The sequence below is a fragment of the Cavia porcellus genome, unplaced genomic scaffold, assembly GCF_034190915.1.
Source record: "Cavia porcellus strain 051 isolate PalLab524CR breed Dunkin Hartley unplaced genomic scaffold, mCavPor4.1 scaffold_2, whole genome shotgun sequence".
Lineage (NCBI taxonomy): Eukaryota > Metazoa > Chordata > Mammalia > Rodentia > Caviidae > Cavia > Cavia porcellus.
This window is the reverse complement of record NW_026947485.1, coordinates 28,650,613-28,673,584: the sequence shown is the minus strand read 5'-3', so window position 1 is coordinate 28,673,584 and position 22,972 is coordinate 28,650,613. Positions and strand designations below refer to the sequence as shown.

Here is a 22,972-nt window from a genome sequence, read left to right as displayed (position 1 = left end):
GTAATAAAACTCCACATCAGTGTCCACTTTTGTTCTCTATGTAATTAACTTCATGTATTTTACTAACCATATCAATACATGTCCAAGTATTTACAGATTCCAGGTCCTTTATGAAAATGCTTTGGTTTTACGTCAACCTATTCTTGGAGCAGCATACTGGTTTTCTTTGATCCACAGGACTTGGGAAACTTATTTATGCGTCTGATTTCTTCAAGAGATACTGTTGCTCATCTTGGAGAAACAAGAATCCTTCATCACAATATTCAGTGAAATCTCAGGTAGTTTAGAGACTTACCTACAAAAGGCAAGTCAATAAAACAGAAGAAAATTTAAAGTATTTGTGTAACTTCAAATTCAGGATGGCAGAGGTATTCTGAAACGAAATCCAGAAGACACAGACTAACAGAGTTGTGCACATAAGAGAAAATATTTATAGCCTAAAAGACTCATTAACCTTCAGTTCAAAAGTAATTCAACTAAAAAACTAGTAAAACTGGTAATTTAAAGATGAGTAAATGTGAAGTTTTAAGCATGAAAAGAGCAGTCAATAAAATATTGATAGGCAAAATAAAAATATGCTTTTGGACTGGCAAACTTACTGAGAGCAATGTTGTTCATCTGTATTCAGTGATGATACAGGGTGACATGAATCACAGCAAGTTTTTCACTAATGGCTTCTGTGATTCATGTATATATGGATATTTACATTTATCTAACAGTGAAAAACTACAAAATAATGCAAGTGCTGTGGCTGCTCATACTTTGCAATTGGTTAAACCAAGGAATTTCTTTCTGCTCAACAGCTTACTATGTTCCTAATCCATTAAAAATAATAGCTAGGTATGGTAGCACACACCTATAATCCCAGCATTTGGGAGGCTGAGATAGGACTGCTGAATTTAAGGCCAGCCTGGGCTAGTGAGTTCAAGGGCCAACCTAAACTGCATAGCAAGACCCTGTGTTGAAAGAAAAACAAACAATTATAGATGAGAAAACTGAGGCAGAGAGGCAACAGTTTGTCCAAAACCAAAGAATAGATAGCAGATGCCAATCCAAGTAGTTTAGCTATAATACTTAGCAGCTACCATAGAACAGGACAGACTTTTAAACTATTTACTGAGTTAGTCTAAATTTGCTAAAAAAAAAAAATGTCAAAGTCGTATAGAATAAAATATTTATCAACTGAACTACTTAGCGTTGGCGAAGAGATTATGAGAGTTTTATTTCTAGTCCATTTTGTTAAGTGGTACTTTTTTTCTGTATAGTGGGTAAAATAGAAGAGACTTTTTTCCCTCTCAGCTAAAAACCCAGGTTTCAGAAATTTAAAGACTTGAATACTTTGGCTCAATCTTTCCACAAAATAGATGTAATCAACAGGATATGGAAAGAGGCAAGAATGGAGACAACACAAGATCCTATGCCCCATAGCACACAGGCTGCAGCAGGCTATTTGTATCAAGAGCTCTAAAAGGTTCACCATCATTGCATTGTTCCACTGGTCTGGAAGATGGAAGGAACCAGGAACTATGAATGCAGATGTGAAGTCTAGAAACGGAAAACAGCTAAGGAAAGACTTTGCCACAGGAGCCTCCACAAGGAAGTCCTGTGCTGCCGCCGCCCGTAAAGTAGTTCAGCAGAGACTTGATTTTGCATTTTGGTCTCCAGAATTAATACATTTGCATTAAGTCATCAAACTGGTGGTAATCTGTTATAGCACAAACTAATACAACACCTGAGAAATAATGCAGACACCATTTTCAGAAATACGTGTATTAAAATTTAATGTAGGGCTATCAACTGTTAATCTGAATAAAAGGTTCTGTGTTTCTATGAACCTGCCGAGAAAGCATTAAGACTATAAACTCTCACCAGCTCAGGTATCATTTCCCTTTTCTCTGTACACATTTTGGAATCCTGCAGATGTGTCTGTCCACAAAATTAGTTCTATCAGAATACTTAAAATTGAAAAACAATTATGAAAAGATCCTGAGTGTCAAAATTGTGCTTTAATGAGGCAAATTCCTCTTTAGGATCACACAAAACTAATTTTTGTCTCCCCAGCAGAAATATTTTTGTGGAAATAGTTTAAAACTCATAACCTCAAAGGACCTAAGATGCACATTACTCCCTCAGTGGTATTCAACTTATAAACATGAAGGTTAATTCTTTAGTGGTGTTTCCACTTCCATTTTAAAGAAAATCAGATTAAAAAGTCTTACCACATAAAGGAATATAAAACTATTTATTGACCACTGCTCACCATTATTTACAGTAAGTAAACAATATACAGTAGAATAACATTCTGACTACTACAAAGTTGTTTTCCTGGCTTCTGCTGAAAACAGTAACCCAAATACTGAAAAGATTGAGCCTACATGTAACGAGCACGTCGGGGTCAAGAAAAACATGCAGGTCAGTAATTTTAGATTACAAGTTTGTTCACTCAGTGATTCTAGCAGGTCCTAAACTGTGAACACTTACCACTCAGTAGGTTACCATAGGCCAAGTCTTTAGACATCCACAAATCCTGACTTTTGAGTACATATTTTTGTTGCAAAGCAATGGGTCATGAGGAATCTTTAATGTTCCCTTAACAAGTCTTCCTTAGCTAATTCAAATAAACCAGGTTTTGACTTATTACCTTATTTGGGTTGGGAAGTTGTTAGTAGAGAGAACAATTCTTTTTTTCAGAAAATTTGCAAGTAAACTGCAGCATTTTATTGACTAAAGACACAGATCTAGATTCTGCTAATGCTGTTTTGAAAATATCCACTTTAAACAGTCCTATTAACCACAAAACCACCTCTTTAACTTGAAAAGTTATGGCTTCAGGAAAACGTTTAACTGGAAGTGATTTCTTCTTTTTAATATTTTTTTAATGATTTCTTAAATTGCTAGCATGAGGGCATCCCAAACATGAACTTATCACCCAGAAATTTTTTTTTTTGGTGACTGCTTAAAAACAAAACAAAAACCATTTATATAAGTATTTTATTTATACACACACAAACAAAAAACTCAAGAATGGTCCATAAGCATGTAAGTTATAACATGAGTTCTGATTTAGTTTGACTATGGACAATTCCCCTAACATTTAGAAAAGCAGAGGAAATGTATCAGGCTAGCTCTTTACTGACAAAGAAAGCAACTACAAAAGCTTTTATTTGTTCAAAGAAACCAGTGCTATAGATGCAAAACAAACAAAACCCAACAACTCTCCCAAATACTATTTTCAAAATTAACATATTCAACTTGATTTTCACTAGAATGCTGTTTTTTTCACACCAGTAAATCAAAACCAAGACCCATTATTACCCATATTTTATATATATATAAATATATATAAATGATGTAAGTTATTGAGCTTCATCTTCTGGACAAGAATGCCAGGTTAGTCTCTCTTCATAAAAAGCGATTACAATTTGAGGACATTTCATATTTGCCTCTTTTGCCAGCACCAAGTCAGCCTCATCTGAATCTTTCCTATTGTAAAGAAAAAAATTCAATTAGAAGTTTGAATTATGTCAGCTGAGAACCATTCACTTAACTTCCTTTTCCAAAACAGGTCATGGTTTGCTGATCATCACTTTAAAACAATTATCAAAATAAGAATATTCCTTTCAACAAATAGTTATCCTCTACCTTACAATGGAAATTATTCATTAAAGTTTTCCTAGATATACAGTTGTAATTTTAAAAAAAAAATTTATTCTTGCTTTAAAACATAATCACCTTTGTACTTACCATTTCATGAGAAACATCAATTCCCCACTACTGTCTGTGGCACCAATTATTCGTTCAGGATCAAGACCTCTAGCAAAGCCTCTAGGTTTGTCAGCCTATTTAGAAGAAGCAAAGTGATTAAGTATTACTCCATCAAAGGCTTCCAACAGTGAAGCAGAAAAAACGAGACCAAGAGCCTGAACAAAGAAATCTATGTTTATTTGATGCCCAATATTTAAAATTTCTAAAATGATTGTGAATCAAGTCAAGAGAACATTAGAAAAAACATTAACAGCAGAATAGGGTGGGATTACATTACAGAAAAACCAATTCCTTTATTTCTAGTGATAATACTTATAAGCTCATTAGAACTATTATCTCAAATCACTTTTAAGAATTAAGCCTGAATTATCCACCTATAATGCATAAACATAATGAAACTAATAGAAACTTTAATACTTATGTATGTGATTTACTTTCAGAATCAAATTTGTAATCAACCTCGTTTCCTCAGCTATAAAATGGAACATCTATAACCTTAACAGAATTGTCATGAAGATACTGAACTGTCAACTTTCAAATCAGTCCTCTTTACTAATATATTCTACATATAGGCTTACTGTTTGAGCCAAGAAACTAATTCAGCATCAACATCTTGTACCAAGTTGCCATACTGAGCCAGCAGGCAAGGCAAAGAAATCTTAAAAGATCAGAAGTTACCTTAATTTGTCCAAAATCACACAGGGAAACACAGACTGAATTAAAGCACATGTGTAGTGAATTACTCAAATATTTCAATTCATGACAATAAATCATAAAACTATTGTGACTAAAAAACATACATTTAAAAATTAAAATGTGTGGTAACAGGAACCACATATATATACATGAAAAAAATTTTTTTGGTTTATTTTTTAAGACAGGGACTCACTATGTGGCCTCAAACTCACTGGGATCCTCCTGCCTCAGCCTACTGAGTGCTAGGATTACAAGTGTTCACACAAGGCCTGTCACACAGATCATACATAAAAAGCACTTTCCAGGCAACCAATTGCCAGTAAAGGACTACATCAAGACATGCTATCTGGATTGCTTTCAGTACAATGCAAACGCTTCCATGATCCTACTTTACTAATGTATTAAGACTCTTACCTTTGTATCACAGGTAAGTGGTCTGAAGAGGGATCACACCCATCAATCTAATAAACACAGCACTACTAGTATATTTTAAGTGGCATAAAGTACTCACACTGCCCATCTGTACGCTAACTCATGCTTATCCTTTTTTACCTATTCAGCATTTATAAAAGGCTTTTTAGCAGTATTCAAATATACGAATTTTAAACTCTTTAAAATATTTAAAAAATCAAAGCCTGTCATGAAAAGCTGGTCTAGCAGGCAATGTTTTATACTTACAGCATCTCTTTTTTTCTTTGATTTGCTATCATCAGATTCACTGTCAGATAAAGATTTTCGTTTTGTACCATCTTTTTCTTTACCAGCTTTTTGAGAATTAAGAAATGCTTCAATTAACTCTGGACAATCTAAATTTTCTTCAGGTTCCCATGTATTGTCAGCACTGTGTTCAGTAAAAAAAAAAATTCATTCAATTAAACATGACTCATGACCATCATCTAGATTTACAGCTGCCTGGGGAAAAGATTTTTGTATTACAGGTACTAGTTATTCCTTCCCTTCCCAGGAATTCTTTTGAGAGGATCAGTCTAGATTTCCCTTCATATTGTTTACTTTACAGTTCTAAGTGGGCAATGTGCTATTCTATTCCCGAGATAACGGGATCTAATTCAGAGTAACTAAAGCTACTTATCTTTCCAAATTTCACAACTCGCTGACCTCTAATGGTTTGTGTATCTGTGTGTGTTCTGAAAGCGGGTCTGCTATGTGGCTCAGGATGGCCTTGAACTAACAATGTAGCCCAGGTTGGTCTTGAAATTATGGCAATCTGCTAGCCTCTGCCACCCAACACACCTGGTTTCCACTAGTGTCTTAGTGACACTCTGAAATGTGAGATGTTTCTGGAAAGTGCTCAAATGTGGAACTGATATAAAGAAGGGGATTGGGAAATCAAAAGCCAAATGCAGTCTTGTATGTGACTTACAAACTAATAGTATTTCTTCTATTTTTTAAGAAAAAATTTCAAAATAAAAATACAAAACAGCTATAAAGCATTCCTGGAACAGTCATGCTCATTTGTTTGATACATTATCTACTGCTGCTTTTGTACAACTGCAGAGATGTTGAAGAGACAGTTCATAAAGCTTGTAAGTTATTGCAAGCTACAAAGGGGGTAAGAAGCCGGGTGTGGTGGCTCATGCCTGTAATTCCAGCACTCAGGAGGCTGAGGCAGGAGGATCATTTCGAGTTCGAGACCAGCCTGGGCTACAAAGTGAGCTCAAGGCCTGAGACCCTGTCTCAAAAAAAAAAAAAAAAAAAAAAAAAAAGGGGGTCGTGGGGGGTAAGAATTATAACCTGTGACATATCTAAGGCTAGATGAGCATTTCCATGTTTTTCAGAAGGGCTGTAAAGAAAATAAATTGTCAATTAACAAATGTGATCACATGATTACCCTACACTGGTAGTGATAGCCTTGTAAACGTTTTGTGCTTTGGTTCCAAAAGCCTTTACAGAACTAGATGGTGTTATCAGTACATAGAATACCCTTTTATCTCAAGACTCCAAAACTCACAAACAAATGACTGGGTGAAAGGGGAAGGGGGTGTTAAAACATCACTAATCTTGCATTATTTTCAGTATAGGTTTCTATATTACCCAAAACTCTAAAAACAGTGATGATAAAGCTTTTAAGCTTTTCAAATAGCCCACTGCAGCAAGCATGCCACAGGTTCATCTTAGGTCTGGGGGAAAGACAGACATTTCTTTCTGAATTTTTTAATGGGTAGATTGTGGAGACAGCTTTTAAGGTCCTATGGGATTCTAGTAAAAACTTCCCAATACCTGAAGGTAATCAACTCTGGTGAATTGGTTACATCTAAATTTAAATAGCTCACAGACTTACCCTATTTGGTTCTGCTACCTGTAAGAAATGTTTTAGTAATAAACTATGATTTTTTTGGGGGGGGGGGTCTTTTTTGAGACAGAGTCTCAGGCTATGTAGTTCAGGCTAGCCTCAACCTCGAACAATCCTCCTGCCTCAGCCTCCCGAGTGCTGGGATTACAGGCATGAGCCACCATGCCAGGCTTTAAGCTATGGATTTATGATTCATACTTAGGTTCAACTAAGGATCCTGAAAGATAAAATAAGAACACCTACATCTTCCGTTCAACAGATAATTTCCAAACTGATACAGAGAAAACTTTAAATGTGAACAGTGGGGGAAGCAGGAGATAACAGATATTTGAAACTTAATCATTTATCAGATGCCTATATCCACAACATTCAGGAAATTACCTATCCATTTTAAAATTGTCATTGATTATTAAACCATTTTTGTGGTGTAAGGTAGAATAAAAGTAGATTTGTGCTGTAAGTGCTAAGAGCATCTCTGGATGTTTGAGTTATCTGAAAGACAGCTAGCATTATAAAAAAAGATTATGTGATCAACTTATAACAAGGAATATGTTCCACTTAAAGAGAGTCAAGATACTGTAAACTTAGTTTAAGGACTTACACATCAGTAATGGTGAACCCATTAGAGCTTTCAATGATAAACAGCTGGCTGTGGCAGGAGTTACCCAATGACCTAGATTGCTACAAATGTTTCTGTTTAAGAGCCACTAGTCTGTCTTATATAGTCTCAATGTCTTTTAGTGTTCTCTGTTCACAGGAAAACGTAGATTCTACTCAATACAACTATCTAACTATATTAGAATACATGGTACAATAAACTATAGTCTCTCCAGAGTAAGAAACTAGACTTGGGAGTAATAAACTAGACTCCAAACCTTAAACAAGATCCCTAGAACTAAAAATTTCTTGAAACATACCCATGGGATAACTGACAAAAGATCTAGGCTAGAATTAAATTTTAAGCCCACTTAAGTACAATTAAAAATACAAGCAACAACTAAGTCTCTTACTCTGTAAATCCCTTCCACTTCAGAAAATATTCCACCTTCCCATTCACTACACGGCGGTCCAGTACTTTTTCTACCACAAATTCTTCAGGCTCTGCTTCCTCAACTTTTTTACTTTTTCCATTTTGTTTCTTTCCCATTTTTTGCTGAAATAAAACAAGAGAAAAGTTAAGAAACACAGACTTTAAAGGCTTAGTTTCTTTTATTGTTACATGACTTAAACTGTTACGTGTACATCCCAAGGCAGACATCTTCTAAAGTTAACACACAATAAAATAAAGGAATGCTTTACTTCATTTATTTAGCTCAAACTTATGACCTAACAACCTTCACTAAGTGACAAAACCAAAAACACTATCTGGAAAATACTGTTACCTTTTCCCAAACTATCACCAAATTTACCCAAGTTCTCATTTTAACTGCAGTACAGCAACAAATGACTAAAGTTTTATTGACCACTACAATGAACAGAGTACACAGTACTGACAAGTTTTATAAGGCAACCCATGGTAGATCTGATAAATCCTTTCCCAATTCAGGTATCTATCTATCTTTTTTTTTTTTTTTGGCGGTACTGGGGATTGAACTCATGACCTTGCACTTGCTAGGAAGGCGCTTATGCCACTGAGCTAAATCCCCAGCCCCAGGTATCAATATTAAAAGCCTCAAGGATATAGGAAAGTTAACTGCAAAATGAAAACACAGGTTTAGAATCCTGACAGTCATTGTAGGGTCAACCACAGAGATCACAACTTGTTTTCCTTGACCACTTGAAACACATCTATGTTACTACTGCTAAAGATCAAGAGAAAAAAAAATTAAACTGATTTCTAATCAAATTCCTGAGAGAAGCAGGAGCCTGAACGCAGCCAGTTATTTCTAATAATTCAAGCAGATTTGTTATGAGAGCAATGAAACTAAGTCATTTTTAAAAACCTGAAAAGGTTAATTAGAATATATTAAAATAAAACCCAACACAAATACTTAATTAAAAAACCAACAACAAAACTCAATTTCTCAATCATTAGATAATCTACAAATCCTGCTTACAATAGCAATGCCTCAAGACTACAAAAGGACACTTAAAGCTATGAAAACAAAGGTGTACAAACTAATGTATCAAAATTCTTTTTTGTAAATTAAAAAAGCAGAAAACATTTGATTTTGTTGCACACTATATCCAACTCAGGCCTTCTTAATTTTATTACTCAAAACGTTGAACACACGACCCAGTTACTTTCTGCCTCTGTAAAGTGTAAGGAAGATAAAGGGTGACAGTGGGAAGAACAAAGAAATGCAATAAAGTTTAAAATAAAAATCACATTAAAAACATAAGTGGCTTGGGGCTGGGAATTTAGCTCAGCGGCATAAGCGCCTGCCTTGGAAGCAGGCAGTCGTTAGTTCGATCCCTGGTACCAATAAAAAAAACGAAAAAGACTTAAAAAAAAAAAAAGTGGCCAATCTGTGGTAATTTTACAAAAAACAGAAAGCAACTTAATTTCAAAGAGCATTCGTTTTCTGTACTTATATGCATCCTCAAAGTATCAGTTTCTAAGCGCCTGCCTTGTAAGCAGGCAGTCGTGAGTTCTAACCCCGGTACCGATAAAAGACCAAAAAAAAAAAAAAAAAAAAAAAAAATCAGTTTCTTTTCCGTTCAATACTTGAAGGATACAGGTAGGTAACTGCGAAGCCAATTCTATGATCTGCATTTTGATGTACTGACTATGGAATCCAGAAGAGGTACAGAATATCCTTTTATCATTGATGGCATCAACCTATATAGTATGCCAGACTTACTAATCTTTCATGATTTTGATATATCTTTATGTTTTTCAAAGAACTTGTAATGTGACATGGCTAAACACGTTTGTACATGGTTTCTATACATCTGTAGAACTGGCATAAAATCCAAGATGCAAACTTTGCATAAAGTACCTAGTTTTAAATAGTTCTTGCCTTCTCCAGAATCCAGTACAGATCTAAGTTAAAGATAGCTTTGCCTACATTGACATACTCTTCCATGTTATGTAAATTTGTGTTTTTCTTTTTATCGGTACTGGGGATCGAACTCACGGACCGCCTGCTTGCAAGGCAGGTACTTATGCCACTGAGCTAAATCCCCAGCCCCCATAATTTGTGTATTTTTATTTAATTATTTTTGAAATGAATTTTGAGCCTTTTAAGCCACTATGTAATACCATAATGGTAACCATTTCGTTTTGTCCCCAATTTGCCCCCAGAAAACCAGTAAGAGTTCTGTGAAATACATAGATGTAAATTCTTAACTACAGAGATGCACTTAAAATTTTGGGGGAAAATTTTGTTAGATCCTTACATGTTTTAGGCTTGAATTAACTTACCAATGTAGTTTTATTGGACGCCATTTTTTATTGCAGACTTGAAGAGCTATTACTAGAAAAATGCATGACAAGTTAAAAAATTGTTTTCATGACATAAGATAGGTAAATACAAGCTTTGCTTGGACTTTATCCCACACGTAGGTAACACACGCTGAAAGATACAAATCCAAAGCAGATTTATGCTCCAGGCATTAAGTTGGACTCCTCTGCATATCACTCACTGTTCTAAAATAATCAGTCGACAGAAACTTTGCTAGGGATATTGGTAGCTAAGAAGGCTTTTCGGGGCAAAAATACACACATATTTTTTCCTAATCTGATTCTTATGTATAAAAATATTAGTATCCAATTTTTTTTTACCTTTTGGTTCAAAACCAGATATAATTAATAAGCTAATGGTGAATTTCACATTTTCCCCCTAGCCTTCGGAGCAGTCCAGGATCTCCTTAATTCGTTGGATTTCCTCCCAACTGCAATCCCTTTTCTGATCAGTAAAAACATCGAGATGCTGCAGCTGCATTTCGTGACACTTTTGAGAAGAGCTCATCCCAGGCACGCCCGCGGCCCGGATCCCAGGCCCCTCCTAGCTCTTTCCGGCCTCCAAGCCATAGGTGCCTGGCACCCACCCCTACTCCCTTCCCTCCCCCTCCTCTCCCCACCCCCACCCCGGGGCGCGGGCCTCGTGGTCAGCGCAGTCGCGGGGAGACAAAGGCCGCAGCGCGGGGGCTCAAGGGCACTGCGCCACAGGCCCGCGCTCCCCTCGGGCGGCGGCCACGTAACGGGACGTCCGCCGCAGCCTAGGGGCAGCGGCCACCAGCGCCAGGCCTCGCGGCTGCAGCCGCAAACCTCCCAAAGGCCAGCTCGCCTGCAAGGCGGCACGGCGCCCCCGCCATTGGGCCGGGGGGGGGGGCGAGCGCTTTGTCTAAAGGCCGCTGTCACCGCGGCTCCACACCGGAGACATCCGCGACAGCTTGGTCCCCATCTCACTGCACGCGCAACGCCAGGCCCATCGCAGGCCCCCGTTCGCCCCACAGCAGCCTCTTGCAGCCCCTTCGACAAAAGCGATCGGGAGCAGCACAAGGACAGCTGGGGGCGCCGGCGCAAGCAGTCTTCTAAGAACCACCACCCAAGGCAGGGAGAGAAAAAAAAAAAACCACCGACTTCACCGCCTTGGATGCTCAGTCGCGGGTCCGCAGCGTCTCGGCCTGCGCGCTTGCAGCTCCACTTACATCCAAGCGCGGGGGGCCGGGGCGCTGCGCGGGCCCGGGAGGGGGGGAACCGCCCACGCCGGGCGGCCGCGAGGGGCGGGGCCGGGGAGCAGCGCGGCGCGGCGCGGCCCGGGGGGGGGAGGAGGGGCGCTGGGGCGCGCGGCCGCAGCTCTTACCGTCCGCGCCGCGGCGCCCGAGTGTCCCTGGAGAGGAGGGGAGAAGGGAACAAGAGAGGTCGGGGTGAAAACCGTGACCCGGGTCTGCAAGGAGGAGGCTTTTCAGCGTTGCGGCTGCTGGCGCCAAAAGCGGACTCCGCCCCCTTCGTCACCTCTCGGCGTGGGTGCCCCTGCGCTGAGAGGCGGTGGGCAGGGAGCTAAGAGCTACAGTCCACCCTCCGGTCCCCCTCGGCCGATCACCCCCCAGCCCGAGGCTTTAAATCCGCCGGCCTTAGGCGGAGGCTCGGTTGATGCAACATATTTAAGTTGTAGACTGGAAATCGCTTCGGGTGTTTTTCTGGAAGGGGCCGAGTCACTCCTGTGCTGGGGGAGAGAAAAAGAAGGGAAAAATACAAAAATTGTTCTAAAACGGGAGAACCACGGAGGGTAGGATTATCAGGGGTAGCTGCGTAGGTTGGAAGAGGTAGTTTCCCGGATGGAAGTGGCCGGACTTCAGAACTGCGGCTTAAGCTCCACCCACCAGCGTTAATTTTAAACTGCGCGACCGTTTCTCACCTGCCCTGCGCTAAGGAGGGGGCTGGACGCAATTCTCGTAGGAGCAATACGCAGAACTCGAGCTTTCCGCAATTCATCAAGCAAATTTGCGCAAGTGACGCAAGGTACCCTCGCTAGTCGTAAATGACGGAGGAGAGCGTATTTGGCGTAAAGAGGGCGTAGACCCTCCCGCCCTTGGCGGGGATTAGGGCGTTTACGTTACGCACTGACGTAAGGGAAGACGCGTTAGTGGGGGGAAGGTTCTAGAAAAGCGGCGGCAGCGGCTCTAGCGGCAGTAGCAGCAGTGCCGGGTGCCGTGTGGACGTGCAGTTAGCGGTGTTTCTCGAGCGGCAGCAGTTCTCACTACAGCGCCAGGACGAGTCCGGTTCGTGTTCGTCCGCGGAGATCTCTCTCATCTCGCTCGGCTGCGGGAAATCGGGCTGAAGCGACTGAGTCCGCGATGGAGGTAACGGGTTTGAAATCAATGAGTTATTGGAAAGGGCATGGCGAGGCCGTTGGCGCCGCAGTGGAAGCCGGCCAGCCGCCTCTGCGGGAGAGCGGCAGGAGATCGGGCCGCCCCGTGGCGGTAGTTGTTGAGGTGTTTTCGAGAGGGGTCGGCAGCGGAGGCTTGATTGTGTAAACGCTTTCCCCACCCTCAGCCTCCCGGCGCCATTTCCCTTTACTCGGGTGGGGGATGGGGAAATCTCTTTTGGCGGCCGCGGGCCCTGTAGTGAAAGCGGGGCGCGGGAGCGGGCAGTTTGACTCCCCCAAAAGGCACTGACTTGGGGGCCTGGGCGTCGGGGCGTCGCGGCGGGCAGCGGGTCCTCGCGAGCTGCTCTGCGGAGCCTCCCTTCCCCCTCTCCCGGGAACCGGATTTGGCGGCCGCCATTTTCCTGCCTCTCCTCCTTCGCAGCGTTTTCCTCTTAACTTTCTCAGTTCTATTAGTTTAATTTCTCTGTGGAAGTATAGAAGTGGTTAACTGTGTCTCTCTCTTCTCGGGCTGTTTTCATCTCGTTTCGAGGTGGATTTGGAGTGTTTTGTGAGCTTGGATCTTTAGCGTCCTACGCACCTCATTGCAGGCTCTCTGCCTTCCCCTCGATGAAATGGCGCCATTGCGTGCGGAAGCCACACAGAAGAGCGGGCGGTTGGGGGGGGCACTGCAGGGCTTCTCGGCGGCGGCTGAGAGAAGGTATCGCAGCCTAGGGCGTTGGGGCGCTTTTGAATCGGGCCATATTACAAAGAAAGGTTTTTGTGCTTTTTCAATCTTTGATAGTTTGAGAGAGAGTTTTGTTTGGGGCTGCAGTGATTAAGAAAGCAGTTGAATTGGAAGAAACTCGTTTTAAAAAAAATTCTCGGATTACTGCCGAGCACAGCAGCGAGCGAGATTATTGGGGGGAGGGCTATTCGTTTTAGTAGTTTACTCTTTTCAAGGGTTCTGGTTGAGTTGTGGAATTTTTTCGTTTTTAAGTAATATTTTTTACTGGCAAGTTCAAAGTTACAGGCCCTTATAAGTTAGAAATTATTAAAGTGAAGAAATGACTTGTTTGACTTTGCTTAAAATATGGCTCAGTGCTTAATTCAGAGTGTGTTATGTTCCAAGTGTTTCAGAGTTGAGCACTGTGTATTTGAACTTTGTCACTTTTCTCATTTGTTTGCAATTTTGGTTGATGATATTGATAAGCTGTGATTTTAAGTGAAGGGGGTCTGCTTGGTTACTTTCTTTGACCCTAAGCACATTTGTAAAATAACTTTTTTTATAATCGATAGTGGACATCGGGTAAGTTTGGAAAAAACTATGAGGTAAGTAAGAGTTTTTGCTTTTTGTTAGTGACTTGTAAGAATTGTAGATGTACTTTATATAGTTGTATGTGAGTCAGACTGAACAATTAAAATACAGTGAACTAAAAATTCAAAGTACTGTTTTTGCCGAAAAAACATTTTTTTTAAGAAAGTGTTTCTCTCAAAGAAACTAATTGGAAATTACAGGAAATTTCTAAAGTTTTTAGAATTTTGGACGTTTGACTATATATAGGCAAAGAAGCCCCAATTGGCTTTTAATTACTTGATTTTTGAGCATTTGGAAGAATATGCACAAAGGGGGAATTTCCAGAGAACTGGATTGAAAGCAGTAATGCTGCTTGTTAGAAGCAAAAGTTTTTTCATACAGTATACACCCAAAGCAGTTGGACTGGATGTGTGCCTAGTTACTTGTAAACCAGGTTTGATGATCCATTCTTAACTGCCAGAGGTGGGGGCTCCAGATAACTAAACGGTATCCAAAATATTTTTGACTTGTAGAAGTTAGGACACTGGTTTTATATCGATTTGCCCTGAAAGCCAGTAAGTTCAGTAAGCTTGGTCTAGTTTAATGAATTTGAGGAAAGTGTTACAGTATGTATGAAACTTTATGGCTTTAAAATGTGAATTACTATACTTGTGATAATCGTATCTTACTGTGCCATGTGTTAGCTAAGGTTGTACAATTGTCTTAAAATATCAAGAATGCCTGCCCGACAAAATTTGGTATTTTAAACTTTTCAGGCTTCAGATACTTAAGCTTTAGATATCGCTGATTAAGAAAATTAGTTTTCTAGGTTATAAGATCACTTTAAGGTTATTTTATGCATATGCTAAATGTTCAGGGGTTTTTTCTAATTGAAAATTGTCACATGGAAAAAACACCTTGTTTTTTCTTTTGAGGGGGGAGTTCCTTGAGCTACTTAGAATTGCCACCAGAGGGGGCAATTAAGAAAAAGTGTCATTTCAGGTACCAAAGAATAAAATGATAGAATTTTGCATAAGGTATGAAGTTGTTCTTTGTATTGAAAAAATGCATAAATTTGAGTAAATATGTTATGTTACAAATTTGAGTAATTTCGCTTTTAATAGCTCTTCAGTGACCATCGAATCAATGTTTCCTAGAAAGTTTTAAAATATGTGATGCTAAATTTGCTTAAGATAATTTAATGTCAAGTAAATGTATAGAAGCGTTAATAATGACTTTGAAACTTATGTAGTTGAGCTGAAAATTTTTGGTGTAACGCAACTAATATGCAGTTTAACATATGGTTTAAATTTGATGTAAGTTTCTTTTTTCCCCCCCAGAAAACTTTAGAAACTGTTCCTTTGGAGAGGAAAAAGGTACTCTGCCAGCAGGTCACCTCATATTTAAGAATTTAATTTCCTGCATACAAAGAGAAAATGTAAATAAAAATTGAAATGGTATTTTCCTTTGCAGAGAGAAAAGGAACAATTTCGTAAGCTCTTTATTGGTGGCTTAAGTTTTGAAACCACGGAAGAAAGTTTGAGGAACTACTACGAGCAATGGGGAAAACTGACAGACTGTGTGGTACGTTAATTGTGGAAGGCTGCAGATAACTAGCCCCATAACTAAAGTGAATCGTGCAGAAAACAACTTCACATTTAAAAATTTTTAATTCGTGTTAGTTTCTTATGAAATAATGAAATTAAATACTAAAGATTGCTTTTTGGTTTTAAAGGTTATGAGGGATCCTGCAAGCAAAAGATCAAGAGGATTTGGTTTTGTAACTTTCTCATCCATGGCTGAGGTTGATGCTGCCATGGCTGCAAGACCTCATTCAATTGATGGGAGAGTAGTTGAACCAAAACGTGCTGTAGCAAGAGAGGTAAGCACAACTAAATATAACTGAAAGTTATATCCCAGTAGGATGTAACTTTCAAAACAAGTATTGACTAATGCGGTTGTGCTGGGTTTCTGGACTACCATATTTTGTTTTTTAAGACTCTTTAAAACTGGTGCTTTACTTTATTGTCGTAAAAGAGAGATAAGATAAAATTAAAAGATGGTATGTTTGCAGTCTTGCTTTTGGGGTGTCCCCCGCCCTCAGGTTAACTCTTTCTTACCTACTTTTTGTAGGAGTCTGGCAAACCAGGGGCTCATGTGACTGTGAAGAAACTGTTTGTTGGTGGAATTAAAGAGGATACTGAGGAACATCACCTTAGAGATTACTTTGAAGAATATGGGAAAATTGATACCATTGAGATAATTACCGATAGACAGTCTGGGAAAAAAAGAGGTTTTGGCTTTGTTACTTTTGATGACCATGATCCTGTGGATAAAATTGTATGTAAGTGTCTGTAGGTGTTAGGTTTGCAGCCTTTCCATGTATTGATTTGGGGGACATTAATATTTATGACTTTTATTGTGTAAAGTACCTTAGTATTACTGTGTGCATTTAGTAGAATCTGAATTTTTCATTTCAGTGCAAAAATATCACACCATTAATGGTCATAATGCAGAAGTAAGAAAGGCGTTGTCTAGACAAGAAATGCAAGAAGTCCAGAGTTCTAGGAGTGGAAGAGGAGGTTGGTATTATAATTGGATTCTACTTCTCTTGTAATTTGTCTTAAGTGCTTACTACTAACAAGAGCATGTATTGTAGGGAACTTCGGTTTTGGAGATTCGCGTGGTGGCGGTGGGAATTTTGGACCAGGACCAGGAAGTAACTTTAGAGGAGGATCTGGTAAGTGCAAGTTGGATTAAAGTGTTTGAGAAGTGAAAATGTTCTTGGTGTTAAAATTAGTTTTTGACTAGTCAGGAAATAACCTTTGGGTTGTATTCTGGTGCCTTCTCCACAGCATCTGTCAGATAATAATAGAGTTAAACATTTATCTTGTAACCAAGGCCTGAGATAATAGATTTTAGGTTCATTTGTGGTTGGGTGTTTTTTTGGGGTTTTTTTTTTTTTTTGGTCTTTTTTGAGATGGGGCCTCACTATGCAGTTCAGGCTGGCCTTGAGCTTACTTTGTAGCTCAGGCTGGTCTCAAACTCAAGGATCCTCCCACCTCAGCCTCCTGAGTGCTGGGATTACAGGCGTGAGCCACCACACCTGTCTCATTTATGATTTTTTAAAAACTGTTGATGGGTGATTTTAGCATGTAAATATTTTAGAATAGTGAGTGGGATTATAGGAGGATTAGTGAGCTAACAACCACTGTCTTGTTTGGTTTGGGTTAGAATTTTCAGTGAAAGCTTTAGGTGTATGTCTGGTTTAATGCCAAACGAGATGTGACAAAATCCCCATTCAGTGGTGGTTTATGGGTAAAACGGTGTTTTTCTGCTCAGAATTGCTGGCTGAAGTCAAGCCCCAAAGTTATTATAATAAAAAGAATTCAGCACTTTTCTATGTTGTGGTTTAACCACTAAGAAAGGCAAGTGTTCTATTCCAAGGTTCTCAGTTATGCTTGTTCTGAGGCACTAACAATGTTATGAAAATGAGTGTTAATAAATACAACAGTGTACAATAAATTTTTTTTCTTGTCCCCTGACAGATGGATATGGAAGTGGACGTGGATTTGGGGATGGCTATAACGGGTATGGAGGAGGACCTGGAGGTCAGTTTTTTTCTGTATTTTGGTTTATGTGACTCACCCCATTTACCCTTTATTTTTTAAAGGCCTGTGTGATACTGTTCACTTCCCTGAGCTTTTAAAAATTGCAGTTTAGCTGTGTTGTAACTGAGCATGTGCTTTTAAGTGTTGATACACCAAGTGTAAAAGTATATGAATGGGTCATTAGTGTAAATTTATAGGTACCATCATGTGATCACATTTTTGGAGTAAGAATATGACCTATGTGTGACATTTTATATGCTCTTGAGTTTTTATTAAATATAGAGTAGTGAATTTGACTAAGATCAGTATTGAAAAGGAATATATGAGCATTTTTGTTCATTTAGACCAGAAGGAGTTGTGATTTTTAAAAGGACATTTAAAATTATGAAGATCGCTTTTTTGCTACTTCCTGTATATTACTAAGTTACTGGCAACCTTAGAAATTTTAACTGGTCAGTGTAGAGTGACACTAGAAGTAATCTGAGGCTTACTGTGCTAGCTTTTTGAGTTACGTGAAACCTAACTTATTTTTGATTTGTTCAGGATTCCTGCTCAGGGGAGGGTAATGAGTATATAGTATAAAACAGTAACTCACACAGAACATTGAACTGATAACAAGTTTTTGCACCATTATGAGGAGTATGAGCCTCGTTCCAATAGATTATGCCAATAATAAGCCTTTAATGTAGTTTTAGTGGAGAGCTATGGTGACTTCTACCTACTTTAGGACTAAATTCTTTATGTAGGTATTCTGTATTTGTTGTCAATCTAGAAGCACATGTTTTGAGAAACTTGAAATAACAACAGTTCAGAAGGCATTGAAAATATTAAATGCTTGCTTTACATAGGTGGCAATTTTGGAGGTAGCCCTGGTTATGGAGGAGGAAGAGGAGGATATGGTGGTGGAGGACCTGGATATGGAAACCAGGGTGGGGGCTACGGAGGTGGTTATGACAACTATGGAGGAGGTAATGAATCCACATGCTATCTTCCCACCTACATCTTTGGCGGGACTGAGGAGCACACCAAATACCTCTTACGATATGCAGGGCCTCTACCACTAATTTACAGTCCTGGCACCTGCCTGTAGCTTTCTATGTGGGAATTTGGATTGAAATTCAAGATTCTTGCAAGAGATTTCTTTCATGATTTTTATTTTTTACTAGTAGATGCATTGAGATGGTGTGGGAACTTCACAGGCACTTGGCATTCTGATTTTATGGGAGCTGTGTCCTAAATATTTGGCATGTTTCATTGGTTTGGTTGTGTTCTGCGTAATAAAATCTGTTACGCTGATATTCCAGTTTTTTTTTTTTTAAGGGAATTATGGAAGTGGAAATTACAATGATTTTGGAAATTACAACCAACAACCTTCAAACTATGGTCCAATGAAAAGTGGAAATTTTGGTGGTAGCAGGAACATGGGGGGACCATATGGTGGAGGTAAGTTAGAACTAAAAATTTCAGATTAAAATTTTTGTGATTGTATGACTTGTTTATGACTTAAAGGGCAAAGTGACATTTCAAACATGCTTACATTAGGCTAATGTGCCTGTCTAAATTTAAATGAGGTAAATTTTACAGAGGTTTAAAGGTAGTCTGAGGTGGTGAAGGAGTTATTCTTGGGGGTGAGAAAAGTAGAATACTAGGTGGGAGCTGTATTAATGGGTAGCTGGGAGGGGGGGCGCGTTGGGCTTATTTTGAACCGCAATATAGCCAAGGCTGGCTTCAATTTAAGGAGATCTTCTATCAGCCTTTTGAGCACTGGGATTACAGTTACATGCAATCACTCTAAATTTAGATAGATTACTGAGCATGTTGGAAGTATAATTATGTATGTAATGAGCCTCTTGAAAGTTACATAATTCCAAACCCCTGTTCAAACTATTGTTTAGCTTATTGACAATGCTTTTTTAGCAAGACTATTAAAAAGTCTTGTGTTGGCTACATTCTTTTTAAATGCCTTTTTAAAAGCGAAGGGTGGTGGTAGAAGGCCTTTTAAAAGACTAAAAACAAACGCTTTCATACACTTTAATATTTAACCAAGTGAGGGAGTTAGCAGCATGTAAAAGGTTATGGCTACAAAATAAAAGTAATGAGTATTGTGCTGATCATGGGAAATGAAAGCAATTTGTTTTTGTGCTCTCTCAACCATTCTAGGAAATTATGGTCCAGGAGGCAGTGGAGGAAGTGGGGGTTATGGTGGAAGGAGCCGATACTGAGCTTCTTCCTATTTGCCATGGGTAAGTAGCTTTTGAATTTTACAATTATTATTATCTTGGGAGTCCTAGCTGCAGGAGTAAAGCTTTATTAGGATCATGTTATCTTTCCTTAAAATCTGGTTAGATGGATAATTTCATAACCTATTTTTTTTTACTCTTTACTTCTGTTGAAACAGGCTTCACTGTATAAATAGGAGAGGATGAGAGCCCAGAGGTAACAGAACAGCTTCAGGTTATCGAAATAACAATGTTAAGGAAACTCTTATCTCAGTCATGCATAAATATGCAGTGATATGGCAGAAGACACCAGAGCAGATGCAGAGAGCCATTTTGTGAATGGATTGGATTATTTAATAACATTACCTTACTGTGGAGGAAGGATTGTAAAAAAATGCCTTTGAGACAGTTTCTTAGCTTTTTAATTGTTGTTTCTTTCTAGTGGTCTTTGTAAGAGTGTAGAAGCATTCCTTCTTTGATAATGTTAAATTTGTAAGTTTCAGGTGACATGTGAAACCTTTTTTAAGATTTTTCTCAAAGTTTTGAAAAGCTATTAGCCAGGATCATGGTGTAATAAGACATAACGTTTTTCCTTTAAAAAATTTAAGTGCGTGTGTAGAGTTAAGAAGCTGTTGTACATTTATGATTTAATAAAATAATTCTAAAGGAAATTGTGTAATTATAGACTTTTTATTTTAAATAAGTTAAGGAGTGGGTAGTATAATTAAGGTCCATTGCAAAGCTGTTGTCAACATTTGTGTAAGATTAAATGCTGGTCAGTTATAAGTGTGTTGTCTGCAATTCATGAGGATTAAATTATCTAGATAACCTAAGGGATATCTCTGCAAGGAGAAACACCTTTTTAGATCTTTTAGATGCTGCTTCTTCAATGCAAGGAAAGGAAATAACCCCAGCGAGGTACTCTTCAGGGACACAGGTCTAGTACAAGAGAACTCTTGACGGCTACTAAGTTCAGCCAGTCTTAAGAAACTGTGCTGTTTCTACAAAGCTTTAACTACAGTAGTTTATAAGGATGCCAACGAAAGCTGAGGGTGTAGAGCAAAGTAGTTCTAAGCTTCAGTTAAACTTCTTTAGGTAAGATCTTATTTACTTTTTCTTTCTTAATTTTCCTTCCTAAAAGATTAAATTAATAACTCTTCAATGGTCTTTCAGTATAGTGCTTCTTACGTAGTTTAACATAGCTACAAATTGAGTTTAACAATTTATAAACTCAAGAGAATTATCTTTTAATAAACCCTGTTTTCCAAATCTGTCATTTACCTAAAATTATTTTGGTTGTTTTCCCTTTTTTTTTTCCTCCTTTCCCACCCTTTCCTCTCCATGAAGATTCAGGTGCTTAACATATCATTTTTTTCCCTGCTGGAATTTTAGCATTGATATGAACCATGGACAAGTATATTCTGCTGCCACAAAGACTGTAAAGTGCTTCATTTCAACAGCTGAGGCAAGCCAAGTGATCATTAATAAAGCTTTTCTTGGTTCCTTCAGTGGTGTTGGTAGTAAAATGGTAGGTAAAAGTTAGGCTGAAAGTTGACTAAATCAGATTTCCTGTCATTACACTCTTGTGTGTTCACATTTCATGGGTCAAGCATTTTGAGAGAACTAGGGTTTTTATTAAAATGCACATTCTGTTCTATTACTTTGATTCTAGCTTTACATATTTAGAATTAGGCTCACAGAAGGTAGGGTGAAATGGATCTATTTTCTGGAAATAGTTTATACTTTGTAAGTAAAGCTCTTACATTATAAACCTTGTATTATATCCATTATAAAATGGCCAGGTTAAAATGTGCTAATTGTTACCCAGTGTCTTATTGTAAACAGAGCTGCAGGTTGACTGCTGAAATTCATTTCTTAGTACTATCAGATCTCCTGGCTTTACTGCCTTTTCAGAATTGTTATATTCAGGGCTTATTTTGTATGCAGCAGAGAGTCTTTTTGATCCTAAGGCCACCACTGAAGTTATTTAGGTTCTTTGGACAAACATGATAAACTTCTTCAGATACTTTTTTTTTCCTTTGGCAGGAAGGTGTCTTGCTGCAGGTAACTAATGAAGAAGTGGTCAACCACAGAGTCTTCAAGAAATAAGAAATTCTGTACCATCTGAAAGTAGTTCTTGTTGGTGCCTTCATTTAAGAAGCACTTTTTAAGATTAAAGGGAAATGTTTAAAAAACAAAAACTTGATTTTAGCACAGGTTCTTGATAACTAAAAATGAGTGTGTATAAAGAAGTAACATCAGCTAGAGATAAATGTATCATGTTTTAAGTTAGGTTTGTGAATAGACAGATTAAATTTCTATTTTAAATATAAAATTTATAAAATAAATACTTTTATATGCAAATACTTGGTGTAATGCTTACACATAAAATGTGTGAAACTTGTTCTATTAATATCCAGCTGTCTACAAGATTGCCATCCCCTAAATTTTTAAAGCAGTTTTCTCAAAGCTGTGCATATTTCACTTTTTGAATATTAATAGTCAAATGACAAAAAGCATTGTGGACATTATTTGCTGTCCCTAATAAAATGCTATTTTTTATGCATTTGTATATTCAGCGTTTGAATACTGCTAGTTTGCTATATCTTTGACATTGGTGGTGGCTTTTGGAATTGATGGATTTTAACCAGCCTAGAGGTTCACAAACTGGCTTGTGCAGAGTGCTGGGACAAAATCAGATTGAACAGTGAAATGCCAATCAGTTACAATTACAAATTTACATTTTACATATGAACATTGGTGGTTATTAAAATAGAGCTTTGGGAACTGTCTTTAGATGTTAGCTAAATTGTTAAGCTTTTCTAAAACATACAGATAAACAGTTGACTATATTAAATTTCTTTTGGTTTTGAAAATGAGGTCTCAGGTAAGTCACGTGTAACAGTATGCTGTAAACTCTAGGTGTATCTATTACCAATTACATTGGTCAGAAATCTTGCAGTATTTTATGAAAAATACTTTGTGTAGGATTAAAACAGTGTATGCCTCTACAGTTAACTGGAGAAGCAAATCAAAATTGGCCTGATACAGGTGTAAAATACTGGTTCTTAAAATCAGTGGGACTATTGCAAATGAACAACTTGAAGTTGACAGTGAAATAACTGGCTTACTAAAGGGTTTATGGAGGCTAATGTTGGATAGTGAACACAAGTGTTTTTTTCTGTTACAGGAAGCAGTAATATAAGACATTATCCTAGGAGGGGGATGACTTGGGTGGTGTGTAGTACATTTACTCCAGGTTTAACATTACTAGCATTTTGTCTGCAATCACCGGTAAACTTGCTACTGCATTTGTGTGT

The 22,972-nt window shown here is 38.4% G+C and overlaps 2 protein-coding genes across 14 annotated transcripts; one reads left to right on the top strand and one right to left on the bottom strand.

Moving 5' to 3' along the window:
- Nucleotides 1–2,215: 2,215 nt before the first annotated feature.
- Cbx3 (chromobox 3) lies at nucleotides 2,216–12,028 on the bottom strand. Of its 6 annotated transcripts, none has more exons than XM_003467936.5 (6): nucleotides 11,524–12,028; nucleotides 10,140–10,191; nucleotides 7,783–7,925; nucleotides 5,140–5,302; nucleotides 3,745–3,839; nucleotides 2,216–3,483 (listed from the first exon to the last, which is right to left on the bottom strand). In XM_003467936.5, the coding sequence occupies exons 2-6, from the start codon at nucleotides 10,161–10,163 to the stop codon at nucleotides 3,357–3,359; spliced, it is 552 nt and encodes a 183-aa protein (XP_003467984.1). In that variant the 5' UTR covers nucleotides 10,164–10,191; nucleotides 11,524–12,028; the 3' UTR covers nucleotides 2,216–3,356. The 6 variants fall into 6 exon arrangements, with proteins under 6 accessions (XP_003467984.1, XP_063095698.1, XP_063095703.1 ...); XM_063239628.1 differs by lacking the exon at nucleotides 11,524–12,028 and adding an exon at nucleotides 11,301–11,439; XM_063239633.1 differs by lacking the exon at nucleotides 11,524–12,028 and adding an exon at nucleotides 11,297–11,430.
- Nucleotides 12,029–12,329: 301 nt separating this feature from the next.
- On the top strand, nucleotides 12,330–22,218 carry Hnrnpa2b1 (heterogeneous nuclear ribonucleoprotein A2/B1). Of its 8 annotated transcripts, XR_010044334.1 has the most exons (14): nucleotides 12,335–12,523; nucleotides 15,163–15,198; nucleotides 15,296–15,406; nucleotides 15,558–15,704; nucleotides 15,956–16,166; nucleotides 16,303–16,404; nucleotides 16,482–16,562; nucleotides 17,371–17,433; nucleotides 18,282–18,401; nucleotides 18,754–18,876; nucleotides 19,594–19,676; nucleotides 20,519–20,747; nucleotides 21,045–21,180; nucleotides 21,699–22,218. XR_010044334.1 is itself a non-coding variant. In XM_013150463.3 (12 exons), the coding sequence occupies exons 1-11, from the start codon at nucleotides 12,518–12,520 to the stop codon at nucleotides 19,653–19,655; spliced, it is 1,062 nt and encodes a 353-aa protein (XP_013005917.1). In that variant the 5' UTR covers nucleotides 12,335–12,517; the 3' UTR covers nucleotides 19,656–19,676; nucleotides 21,699–22,218. The 8 variants fall into 8 exon arrangements, 5 of the variants coding, with proteins under 5 accessions (XP_005002894.1, XP_013005917.1, XP_063095692.1 ...); XR_010044337.1 differs by lacking the exon at nucleotides 20,519–20,747 and having other exon boundaries at nucleotides 21,045–21,117; XR_002790705.2 differs by lacking the exon at nucleotides 20,519–20,747.
- The last annotated feature ends 754 nt before the right edge of the window (nucleotides 22,219–22,972 follow it).